This window comes from Bombina bombina, chromosome 4 (genome assembly GCF_027579735.1).
Source record: "Bombina bombina isolate aBomBom1 chromosome 4, aBomBom1.pri, whole genome shotgun sequence".
NCBI classification, from domain to species: domain Eukaryota; kingdom Metazoa; phylum Chordata; class Amphibia; order Anura; family Bombinatoridae; genus Bombina; species Bombina bombina.
This window is the reverse complement of record NC_069502.1, coordinates 768,596,042-768,609,837: the sequence shown is the minus strand read 5'-3', so window position 1 is coordinate 768,609,837 and position 13,796 is coordinate 768,596,042. Positions and strand designations below refer to the sequence as shown.

Sequence of the window (13,796 nt, the reverse complement as noted above, 5' to 3'; positions counted from 1 at the left end):
GTTTCCCATTGTGAAAGGACGATCTCTGGATACCGGTACCAGTGTATAGCTGTGACTGTACATTTGTAGTGCACCTCGGCTCTAAACGAGCTTTATTTTGTGATTTTGTTTTTAGCTTTTTATTAAATGTCATGTATGATTCATATTACATACTGCAATTAGATCCTTCTTTTGTGTGGCGCTTCTTCCCTTTTGTATTATATATCAATTATTGTTTCTACCTACTCCAGTAAGGATGATTTTAAAAGTTTGGCCTCTTGAGAAGGAAGGACTTAAAGGGACATTAAACACTACATGCTAGATAGAATGATGCATTCAAAGAAAATATTAGTCCATGACTAACATGCAGATGTATTTTTTAAAGTTTCATTAGTTGTTTAAAAAGTGACAAAATAAGTGTAAAGTTTTAGTGTCTATAAAACACTGGGAGCTGCCATGTTGTAACTTGTGTTACCTTCTCTGCTGTGGCCAATTAGGGACAGTTATAAATAGGTCACTAGAGTGTGCAGCCAATGGCTGTGTGGAATATAACAGTGTTCTGCACTTCCATTTCTAACAGGAACGGAAAAGCTCACAATCTCAGAATGGAATTATAGGCAAAGAGGACAAAATAAATAATGAAATTATATTGCAGAGTTGTTTTATATATACAATTTATGATTTTATATTACCATCTCAAAGTGTTTAATGTCCCTTTAAAGAAACATGAAGTGACTGTATTGAGATACTTTATCATATTGGACACTTGGATTCAAATAGATCTTTTGTAATTTGTGTGCATTCCCTGTAAATTAGGGGAACATATTTAATTTAATAATATATTTTTTTACCTTTGAGGGGTAACAATATTTAAGGTCACAGCTCTTCATGCCTGGCTGTGAGCAATCAGTTTTCTTTTTGTCTAAATATGTGACAGTAAAGCAGAAAAAAGTGGGACTTTGGGGTCTATTTAAGTGAAAATTCAAAGAAAGAAAATGTTCTGCTTTTAAACATTTAAATAAAAACTTGATGAGACATGAAACCCAAATTTTTTCTTTCATAATTCAGACAGAGCATACAATTTTAATTGACTTTTCAATTTTATTTCAGTTTACTTATATTATAAAATGTGTTTATTTCTCTTGCTATCTTTTCTTAAAGGATTAGCATTGTGCTATAGGGGGATAACTTACTATCTCTGTCCCAAATTGGCCACTATTTGATATATGAAATTGTCTTGCATTGCTTTCTAAAGAATATATCCCTGATCTTAAAGGGACAGTCTACACCTATAGCAACATAATTTCAAACCATAGATCGTGTTCCGATTGTCCTAACTCCCCCCTTCTACCCTAACGAGTCTGCTACACAAAGCGAGTTATTAGAAATAAAACGTTTGATTTCGGACGTTAGTAATGGCTGACAAACTCCGCTCAATCCCTTCTGCTCCTACCTTGTCCTGTTCTTTAGTTAGCTTATACTTGTGCACTTAGCACAAAGTGACGTAATGAGCCTCCTAACACGCCTGCGCATCTTTAGTGTTTTGTGGAACCGGAAGTCCGTGCGTGCATCTGGAAACTACAGCCTCCGCAAAAAAAAACACACAAAAAAAAACATATTGCACTTGAATAAAATTAGGATTCTAACAGTTGCAAAATAATTATTTAATTTAATGGACACATCACTCTAAACTTAAACTCTAAATAGCTTTTCCACCGAATAATTTGATTCATGTTCAAATTGAACATATGTTTGAGTTCCGTTTTCTTGGTTCCTATGCTGCTGCGCATGCGCGAAAATACGAAAGCGCGAGACAGATTTTTACCCGGTGATCCACTTTTGATTGGAGCATTGAAAATAAGAGTCTATGATGTTGTTTATAGGAGGAGCTAGACAGCCATTTCTAACGATAAAAATCTAACTTTTGAAATCGAATAACTCAGTTTGTGTAGCCGACTCGTTATGGTAGAGGGGGTGAGTTAACTAATCGGAACACGATCTATGGTTTGAAGTTATGTTGCTATAGGTGTAGACTGTCCCTTTAAAGGGACATTCCGGTCAAAATTTAAATGCACATAGATGAATTACATATTTGAATAGAAACAGATTTGTAACATACATGTATTAGCAAAAATGCTTCTTCTAAAAGTTATCACTGTTTTAGTCTTAACATTGATCTCTGCACATGCATTTGAAGTATAGCTAGCTATTCTCAGTGCACCAGCACTTTAAATACTGCAGCTGCTCAGAGCACCAGTGGCGCTTGTATCGTGTCAGCAATTAACAAATGAAGTCATTACTAGATGGTACAAGCACCTTAGGCTCTCTGAGCAAGTACTGTGTTTAAATTGCTGGTGTACGGTGCATACTTAAATACACTTTTGAAACCGCTATAGTTTTTATTAGAAACGTTTTTGCTAATACATGTATGTTACAAAAATGCTTCTATTTAGAAATGAAATGCATCCATGTGGATTCCAATTTTGGCTGGAATGTCCCTTTAAGGCCAGCTAAGGACATTGTGCGTTCTGAGAATATAATGACACCTTCTCAACTCTAACTAAATCAAAATATATAAAAGTGACTTGGACTCAACCCTAGTCTTTGTATGCCCTGCCATTGGCAAATTATGTCACTTTAAAGGGACATTAAACCCAAAAAAATTATTTTATGATTCAGATAGAGGACACAATTTTAAACAGCATTCTAATTTACTTTCTATTATCTACTTTGCTTCATTCTTTAGATATCCTTTGTTAAAGAAATAGCTTTGCACATGTATGAGCCAATCACACGAGGCATCTATGTGCAGTAGGGTTGCCACCTCAGCCATGTTTTCCTGGACACGTATGAGTTACACATGGGAAGAACATGTATTGTGTTTCTGGACAGCACTATTCATATTCCTCCCTGCACACCTTGCAGCATGTGTAACTTATAAGTGTTCTGTATTTTAAGGGACAGGTCGTGGCAACCCTAATGTGCAGCCACCAATCAGCAGCTACTGAGCCTATCTAGAGATGCTTTTCAGCAAAGGATATCAAGAGAATGAAGCAAATTTGATAACAGAAGTCAATTATAAAGTTGTTTAAATCATGAAAGAAAAAAATAAGGGTTTCATGTCCCTTTAAAGTTTAAATACTTTCAGACTTGACTATAATTTAGATAGCTGTACGGCTTTTAAACTAGTAATTTTCAATTATCTGCACATATACAAAATGTAGCAATGAAATGGTCAGGAATTCTTTTAGTTTCTGTATCTTGCGCGATAAAAAAAAAATTATTCTTCCCCAAGTCAAAAATGGCCGACAATACCTAAGTTTTCAGTCACGTGCGAAGCTGACACATCAGAACGCGACTAACCTCCCGGGAGTTTGACAGTTTTGTTTACACGTGTGATCTGAAGATGGAGCAGGCGCTGGCGGACTCTTTACTTTCTCATTGCAAGGATCATGCTGCCCTTATTAATGAGCTCAGTTCATGCATGTCTGCTAGTGCAACACAGAGCCTGGAAATCACGCGTTTGTTGCTAGGCAGGCTAGCAAATAGCGGGGACTATCAAGAACCATTGATTTCTGCAGTTACACATCTGGCTATTAAGCGATGCCTCCCACTCCTATCAACTTTACGAGACCACAACAACCTGCTCCGCATGCCCGGCGAGTTGACACGCGTGATCAGAGCTGTCTGTGGACTCTTACGTCACTGCGCAGAAATAGGTGGACAGGGGGTTGCAGCTGCTATCAGTCATGCTGCACTTGCGAGTTTGGAACTTCATTGGCCACGTGCACGATGGGAGGGGCATCGAGTTGAGAGAAGCGCGGGGGCGGATCCTGTAAACAATGGACTAATTGCAGTTAACGATAATTTGATTGAAAGTTCTGCAGAACTCTATGTGGAGGACGCTGTTGAAGTGCTTGGGGCTGTAGTTCCAGCACTTCTACGTTCAGATTCAGAGGGCAGTGCTGCTAAGGTGGATCAGGTGGTAGAAGCAGCAGTGTCAGTGCTGAGAGAAGGCACAGATGAGGCAGCTAACTTGGTGTGTGGAAGGCTGCTGCCATGTTTAGGGGAACACAACAGGACCTTGAAGCTTCTTTGGGTGCATATAATGGAACCCAAAAGTAGTACTGAGATCTGCTTGAGCCGCAGACTGTTGGTATTAAGCACCCTAGCTGACCATTTGTTTTCACTTAGTGCTGCAGATCTACCTACTGACTCTTGGTGCACAAATAGTTTCTGGAGAACTGTGCGGGATGGTTTGAGTTGGTCAGACAGCCTGGCCCGAAAAAGAGCTGTGTACTTGTTGAAGAGGGCTGTGGATGTGTGTCATGGGAGAGGGCAGCAGCTTTCATGTGTTACAGAAAAAAATGGGAATGGAGGTCTGTAAAATGACTACTTTGCAACACAAAATCTCAAACTTGGTTAAGGATGGAAACCTATCCAATGTACATTTAGAATCTTGTGATATTAATACTATATGAAACAATAAATAAAAAAGAATATATATATATATATATATATACCTACATACACACACACACACACACACACACACACACACACACACACACACACACTTAAAGGGACAGTAAAGTCAAAATTAAAGCTCTTGATTTAGAGCATGTCATTTTAAACAACTTTCCACTTCTGAATCCAGATTTGCTTTGTTCTCTTTGTATCCTTTGTTGAAGACTAAACATAAGTAGGCTGATGGGAGCTTAGGAGTGTCTATGTTTCTTTAGACGTCTATGGCAGCAGTGATTGTAACTATGTATAACACTGCTATAAACAATGTTGCAAACACATTTGCCAGATAGCTTAAAGGGACAGTCAACACTTCCGTTAACATTATTTGATATTGAAAAATAAAAACCGAAGATCCCCCTGCACTATACCCCTTCTGCCTTGCTTCTGTACTAATCAATGTCGCTAACTTCTCTAATACCAGGTAATTATGGCAGCTGAACTCCATCCACCGTTACGTAGCTGCCTTCTTCTTCAAATGATCAGCAAATCAGAATCCAATCCTCGGTCAGAAATTGCACGCGCTTGCAATTTTTGACCGAGGATTGGATTCTGATTTGCTGATCATTTGAAAAAGAAGGCAGCTACGTAACGGTGGGGGGAGTTCGGCTGCCATAATTACCTGGTATTAGAGAAGTTAGCGACGGTGATTAGTGCAGAAGCAAGGCGGCAAGGCAGAAGGGGTATAGTGCAGGTGGATCTTCGGTTTTTATTTTTCAATATCAAATAATTTTAACGGAAGTGTTGACTGTCCCTTTAAGATGTACACTCTCCTGAGCTTACCTGCGTCACTCCTGAGCTTACCTAGTATTACTCTTTAACAAAGGATACCAAGAGAACTAAGCTCAATTGATAATAGAAGTAAATTGGAAAGTTGTTTAAAATTTCATGCTCTATCCAATTAATTTAAGTTTAATTTTGACTTTACTGTCCCTTTAAGCTAATACATTTATACATGGAAGTGCATATTTACATTAAAGGGCCATAATATTTAAAACATTTAATGCTTATATTTTTTACAGAATGTAATTTTAAGACATTTGACCTTACCCTGCTGTGTATTTAACTCCCACATAGGGGTTACACACAGTACAAGTGCTACTTGGGACTCGCAGAAACCACTGCTTATCCAATCAGCAGCACTAGTTGCACATCTGAGTTGTGCACACAGTAGTGTAGGGTTGATAGTCTTAAAATTACATGCTCTAGCAAATTACAGAATGTGCATATTTTTTGACTATTATGGCTGTTAAAGGGATTGTCAACACTGAAATTTAGCTTACCTAAATCTGCATTGCCCCACATTAAAGGGACATTCTACACCAAAATTTTTCTTATTTAAAAAGATAGATAATCCCTTTATTACCCGTTTTTGCATAACCAACACAGATATATTAATAAACTTTTTACCTCTGTGATTATCTTGTATCTAAGCCTTTGCAGACAGCCTCCTTATCTAAGTGCCTTTGACAGACATGCAGTGTAGTCAATCAGTGAAGACTCCTAAATAACTTCACGGGAGTGAGCACAATGTTATCTATATGACACATGTGAACTAGCACAGTCTAACTGTGAAAAACTTTCAAAATGCTCTGAGCTAGGAGGAGGTTTTCAACTGTTTAGAAATCAGTTTGAGGCTAGCTAGGTTTAGCTTTTCAAAAATACCACCATGGGAACAAAGCAAATTTGATGATAAAAGTAAATTGGAAAGTTGTTTAAAATTGCATGCCCTTCCTGAATCATGAAAGTTTAGTTATGACTTTACTATCCCTTTAAACCATTTATATTACTGCACCACACTTAAACATTTGTATAAGCCTAGTTATATGTAAAATATTACTGTTGTTTGGCCATTCAAAATGTCCGTCAATCTCTTTCCTATCATTTCTGCACCAATTAAAATTTTGTATGTCAGCCAATCACGTGCGTGTCCCTGGTAAAATCTCAAGCGAATGCATCTGAAGCGAGTGAATGTGCAGTGTGTTAATACAGCTTTAGTATAGCTGGAACCTTTGGAACATAACATGCCACACTTCTGGCTTTTGACCTGGGACACCTGAACCTCTGAGCATGCGCTATGACTAACGAATGCCGTTGTGATGTCATAGCGCATACTGTGCATGAACTGAGAATAAAAAAAAAAAATGGGAAAGCGGGAGGAGTTATTTGGCCATTTGTAATTGAAAGGCAGCCTGAAAAGTTATAATTTTGTTCAATAACATGTAAGCAGTTGTTATTATAGCACGGGGCATTAATTAATAAAATGTAAGCATGATATTGATGTACACTGTCCCTTTAAGTACATATTATACATTTAAATTGATCTAAATACATTTTCAATAACTTTTATTTTTGGGTCACCGAAGAAGAATATTTACTATGAATGTCTTGTGAATTTCTGTATCAGTGTTTTCTAACTTTTTAGTGTGGCTGGGTATATATATATATATATATATATATATATATATATATATACTTACACTACTGTGCAAAAGTTTTAGGCAGGAGTAAAAAAAAATGCTGTAACGTAAGAATACTTTACAAGACAGAAATGTTAAGTTTTGTTTTTTTTAATAAAATAAAAATTTTAGCCAATATTTAGTGTGAGCACCATTTGTCTTCAAAGCAGCATCAATTATTCTAGGTACACTTGAGCAATTTCAGGGATTTTGTAGGCATATAGTTAGGTGCATGATTAAACAATTAAACTGGCTCAGAATTGGCAGAAACCAATGGGACCCTGGTTCACCTATCTACTGTTTGAAGAAGCCAGTTAAGAAGTGGTCTTCATGGAAGACGTGTCCTAAAAGCTATACCTTTTGACATGGAAACGATGACAAGTGAATCGACTATGCACGAAAACACAGGAACAGGGGTGCAGAAAAATTGGCAGTATTTGGCTGTATCAGAAGGCAGTTTGTTTGCCAAAGGGCTGGGCAGCGGTAAAAGAATGGGTGACTGCAGCCAACAATGAAGCATGGTGTAGGGTCATTCTGCAAACAGAGTTAGGGATTTGTTCATAATTAATGGTCTCCTCAATTTTGTGAAGTACAGGCAGATACTTATGGGTCATGCAATTACATCAGGGAGACATCTGATTGGCACCAAATTTATTCTGAAGCATGACAACGACCCTAAACATACAGCCAAAGTAATTAAGAGCTATCTTCAGCTTAAAGAAGAACAAGGAGTTCTGGAAGTGATGGTATGGTCCCCACAGAGCCCTGATCTCCACATCATCGTATCTGTCTGAGATGACATAAAGAGACAGAAGCAACTGAGGCTGCCTAAATCCACAGAAGAACTATGGTTCTCCAAGATTTTTGGAACAACCTACCTGCTGAGTTCCTTAAAAAACTGCATGCGAGTGTGCCTAGATAAATTGATGCTGTTTTGAAAGATGGCAACACCAAATATTGATTTGATTTTTTTTTTTCATTTGTTTACTCACTTTGTGTTTTGTTAATTAATACAAAAAAAAAATATAACATTTATATTTGAAAACTTTATTACTTTACAGGTTTTTTTCATATCTGCTTAAAACATTTGCACAATACTGTATATTGGCAGTTTTCTCCCCAGGAATTTTTGATGGGTGCACCACCCAGCTTATTTTTACGGACCACCCGGTTAACATTTAAGTCAGTATTCAGGTAAAATTAGCTAATAACCTTTTTAAATGTTTATTGCACACATAGTCACTAAATAAATGTGTTAAATTATGAATGCCACACAGTTGCAATTTTTTGTTTGTGGAGAACACTGCAGGGGTGTAAATATAACTTACTGGGCCCCAGGGCAAAGGCTGCAGCAGGGCCCCCCATTTAAATGTTCCCTTTCTGGCTATTTGAAATCAGCGGAAGTTGAGCCAGCAGCCATAAAGGAGTTTCTTCTGTGATTTAGTCCTTCCCTCTTGGTTAGTCCGTGCCAGAAGGTATGCACTTGCGTAATCTTCCTGTACAAATATGGCAATTCCTGCCACCATTTATGGAATGTCAAATCCACAAGCTTTCCTTGTACTGTGAGCCTTGGTTTGCAAGCTAAGGGGCCAGACATGATGCAGCAATCATCAGCCATGAAGCCAAGGCCCCATATTGCCCCCCTGTAGGGAAACCAAAATTGATTGCAGGACCAGATTTCCCACTAGAGTTGTGGGCTCAGTCTCGATTGAGACACCATTATATACCGTGTGTGCATATTTATGGCATGTGCATTCATCTTGCAGCGGGTAGCAGCATTCAGCTCTTTTTGGAGACATATTTTTGTGTGTGATAGTGCAACACACAAAGATCTGGATTTGCACAGATGTTTGTGTGTTGCACTTTCACACAAATAAAGCCAGCTCCGAAAAGAGACACATTTTGCTACCCGCTGCAAGAATGGTCATCCATTGGTTCAAACCTGTCCTTAGGCCTCCCTAACAGGCCACCAGATTTTCAGGATTACCTTGGTTGAGAGCAGGTAAAAAAACATAGTTACTAATTAGCTAATTATTTCACATGTGCTCCAGTTTAGATATCCTCAAAATATGCCCTTTTTTGGGAGGCCCAAGTACAAGTTTGAAAACCAGTAGTCTAAACCAGACATCCTCAAACTTGGCCCTCCATAGGTTTTGGAACTACATTTCCCATGATGCTCAGCCAGCTGATATGCTGGCTGAGCATCATGGGAAATGTAGTTCCAAAACCTCTGGAGGGCCTAGTTTGAGGATGTCTGGTCTAAACAAATGATGAATACACATGCCTAATATATATACCATCATTTTGATTTTATGAAGATTGTATATCCAATCAATAGTTACCAAATATTTTCAATGAATTGTGTCAACTTTAACATCTACAAATTGAATTGTCTGTTATTAGGATGCCAAAGTTATTTGAGTATCTAACCCTAACTCAGAAACCCTGAACATTTTGTACTACCAATCCCCAAATAAAAGTTCATTCTCAATTTGTTTTTTACATAACGATTGTAACGCATCCTTCTGAGCTGTATATTGTACGGAGCTTTAAAGGGATAGTCTAGTCAAAATGAAATTTCATGATTCAGATAGGCCATGCTATTTTAAACAACTTTCCAATTTATCTTTTATTATGAAATGTGATTTGTTCTCTTGGTATTTGTTGTTGAAAGCTAAACCTAGGTAGGAAAATATTCTAATTTCTAAACCCTTGAAGGCCGCCTCTTATCTCAATGCATTTGACAGTTTTTCACAGCTAGATTGTGCTAATTCATGTGTGCCATATAGATAACATTGTGCTCACTTCCGGGGAGTTACCTAGGAGTGAGCACTGATTGGCTAAAATGCAAGTCTGTCAAAAGAACTGAAATAAGGGGGCAGTCTGTAGAGGCTTCGATACAAGGTAATCACAGAGGTAAAACATGTATTATTATAATGGTGTTGGTTATGCAGAACTGGGGAATGGGTATTAAAGGGATTATCTAGCTTTTTAAACAATACAAATTCTGGAGTTGACTGTTTAGTAATGCTAAATTATTAAAGGGGCAGTAAAGTCATAATTAGAAATTCATGATTCAGATAGAGAATACAATTTTAAACAACTTTTTAATTTACTTCTATTATTTAATTTGTTTCCTTCTTTTGTTATCCTTTGCTGAAAGATTTATCTAGGAAAGCTCAGGATCAGCAAAGAACCTAGGTTCTAGCTGCTGATTGGTGGCTGCATATATATATATATATATATACACATCGACTGTCATTGGCTCACTCATGTATTCAGTTAGAAACCAGTAGTGCATCGCTGCTTCTTAAACAAATGATACCAAGACAATGAAGCAAATTTGATAATAGAAGTAAACTGGAAAGTTGTTTAAAATGGAATGTTCTGCCTAAATCAGGAAAGAAAACAATTGGGTTTAATGTCCATTTAAGACAAGAGATTTACTCTATCGGAGATTGTTGTTTTGTTTTTTTTGTACTAATAATATGATATTTGTAGTAGATAGTTGCACTCTAACTTAACAGCCACTTGTCTATTCAGTACCTTGGCTTCACATCCCCCATTTCTACATCTGGATTACAAATTGAAAGTATTACTTTTTTTATGGGGGATGAGTGATGGATAACTTTTTTTTTTTCTGAGATACCTGATATTTATTTTCATACTTGAGGAGTCATTTTTCCCCTCTTCCACACCTCCCGTTGGCACCAACAGAGATTGTTACAGGCAGTGACACAAACCGTGTCACTGTGTGTAATGATCTGTCAATCTACCTTCATATAGTAATGGTAGCATGATCAGAGCTCCCTTACCATATAAAGAGATGCCTTCTGCCTATGGCTGCATGTCAGAGCTGACAGCCAGGACTGCAGATTGAGGCAGAAGGTAGGACATAGCTACTACATCAACATGCTCAGTCGAAGCTGGTGCCTTAGAAAGTGTGCATATAAAAAGATTATGCAGCTTTTGGTAATGGAAGAAAATTGAAACTTTTTAAAATTGCTTGCTGTATCTACACTCATGTGAAATAGAAAGTACATCCTCTTTGAATTCTATGGTTTTACGTATCAGGACATTAATAAAAATCACCTGGTCCTTAGCAAGTCTTAAAATTAGGTAAATAACAACACATCACATATTACACTGTGTCATGATTTAATTAACAAAAATTAAACCAAAATGGAGAAGCCGTGTCTTAAAAACGAAGTACATCCTTACTGCTTCCATAGGAATTAAAGGGACACTGAACCCAATTTTTTTCTTTTATGATTCAGATAGAGCATGCAAAATAGAATTTGACGGTAGATCAGAACCAAAAAGTCCCATCAAGTCTACCCATATTACATGTTACTTTTCTTTTAGGATAGCCTTATGCATGTCCCAGGCATTTTTGAATTATTTTAGTCTTTGTGTTTACCACCTCAATTGGAAGTTTATTCCATGAATCCACTACCCTTTCTGTAAAACAAAATGCTTCCTCACATTTCTCCTGAATCTGCTACTCTCAAACTTAAGATTATGACGCCTTGTTTTGGCATTTTTTGTTGTTGTGGAAAATGCTTTCAGCTTCCACTTTATTAAGTCCCTTCATATATTTGAAGGTTTCTATCATGTCGCCTCCTTCTCTCCTCTAAACTATATATATTTAGATCATAGAGTCTTTATTTGTACATTTTATATTTTAGACCATGTACCATTTTAGTAGCCCTCCTTTGGGCAGTTTCTAGTTTATTTATATCTTTCTGAAGATATGGGCTCCAGAACTGTACACAGTTTTCTAGATGTGGCCTAACCAATGATGGCAAAAGAACCTTGCTATTTCTGATACTCATGCCTCTCCCAATGCAACCAAGTGTTCGACTGGCCTTACTGGCTGCGCTGCTGCATTGTGTACCAAATTCTTTAGTTACAGTCAGTAATGTACCATTGAGGCTATAATTGGCCTTTGGGTTTTTGGATCCTATATTCATAATTTTGCTCTTGATAATATTACATTTCATATCCCATGTATTTCCTCAGTCCTCTAGTTTTTTAATATTACTGTTCATTCAATCAACCCCTCCTGGAACATCAACTCTTTTACAAATTTTTGTATCATCGGCAACCAAGAAAAACTTCCCCCGGAAGCCCACTTCCAATATCACTGTTGAACATGTTAAACAAAACAGGCCCAAGAACTGACCCTTGGAGAACACCACTAGTAACTGACCCCCTATTTGAATGTACTCCATTAATTGAAACCCCCTGCCTTCTATCCTTAAGCCAGCATTCTACCCACTTATAAGTGCCATAAAATTGTTGAGATCTGTGCATATCCAAAAAGGGCTAACTAAGAAAAAAAAAGTTTGCATAAAAAATTGTTGCCAAGTATTTTAAAATCATTTTAAAAAATAAGCAAAATGAGTTGTATAGCCATGCTGTCTGGAGTAGTCTGATCCACCCCCCCATCAGTGTTTAGCATCAGAAACATAGGCATTGCGTTTCAACTGAGTTCACAGCTGCTTATTTGCTTCTAGGCATGCTCCAGCATATGAGTGTCCACTTCTGCATTCTACCAAATCAAAGGTGGATATAGATACAGCCATAGAAGGAATTGTGTGGGGGGAGTTAGAGCCGTACAATTCGTAAATTTAAAAGAAAGGGTTAATGGCGAGGCACTGCAGTATAAATTTGCAAGTAAAGTAATTCAAGTACATATTATTATATTTTGTCTCTATCCCAGCTTGTTTTATGTCCCTTTAACAATCGTAGCATCAAACACATGGTACGGAAAGGTAATCGGTTTAAACATAAAATTTATTAAAGGGATAGAAAGGTCAAAAATGAAATGTGCATAGGTTCATTTCAATTTGAAATATAAGCATTTTTGCAATATACTTTCATTAGCAAAAATTGCTTCTTATAAAAGTTATTACTGGTTTTCTGCCGCATACGCAGATATCCTGTAAGGGCCAATGCACCAATATTTAAACACCTTCTCAGAAGGTCAGCATTGCCTTGTATGACACAAATTACGTCTTCAGAAGCAATACACACTACAGACACCTCTCTGAGCAGTCATGGTGTTTGAATACTGGTGCATAGCCTCTCACAGGATATGTGCGTATGCTTCTGAAAAAACTTTTACTACAAGCATTTTTTCTAATGGAATTATATTGCAAAAATGCTTCTGTTTCAAACTGAAATGCACCTACACACATTTCAACTTTGACCTTTCTATCCCTTTAAGAAATTAGGGCATTTTACTTTTACACTAGAAGGACACTATAAATGTTATCAGCTATGTGATGGATATCCTAATAATGCTATTTTTTCTGTTTTAAACTAGAACCAGCTTTATTCTTTTGGTCAGCCCAAGAAAATGAAACACTTTTGCAGTTTTGGGAAACATTTATATTGGTTGTGGAAACATTAGAAGGAAATCAGGTAAGTGGCCCACTTAAGCATTGTGAATTTATATGTTTTGTGTTTTCTTAAAGGGCCATGAAACTCCAAAAAAATTTAGATAGAGGATTCAATTTTTACAACTTTACAAATCATTTCTGTTATCTAATTTGCTTTGTTATTTTTATATCCTTTGATGAAAATCATACCTAGCTAGGCTAAGGAGCAGCAATGCACTTCTGGGAGCTAGCTGCTGATTGGGGCTGCACACTTATGTCTCTTGTCATTGGCTCACCCAATGTGTTTAGCTAGCTCCCAGTAGTGCATTGCTGTTCCTTCAACAAAGGACACCTAGAGAATGAAGCAAATTGATAACAGAAGTAAATCGGAAAGTTGTTTAAAATTGTATGCTTTATCTGAATCATGAAAGAAAATGCTGATGCCCAT

General features: G+C 37.2%; 1 protein-coding gene across 1 annotated transcript in view; it reads left to right on the top strand.

Moving 5' to 3' along the window:
- The first annotated feature begins 3,357 nt into the window (after positions 1–3,357).
- TARBP1 (TAR (HIV-1) RNA binding protein 1) overlaps positions 3,358–13,796 on the top strand; it is a 454,905-nt gene continuing 444,466 nt past the window's right edge. Inside the window, exons 1-2 of the mRNA XM_053711098.1 lie at positions 3,358–4,358; positions 13,294–13,391. Of these exons, the coding sequence (XP_053567073.1) occupies positions 3,386–4,358; positions 13,294–13,391 (1,071 nt within the window). The 5' untranslated portion in view covers positions 3,358–3,385. The remainder of the gene's footprint in view (positions 4,359–13,293; positions 13,392–13,796) is intronic.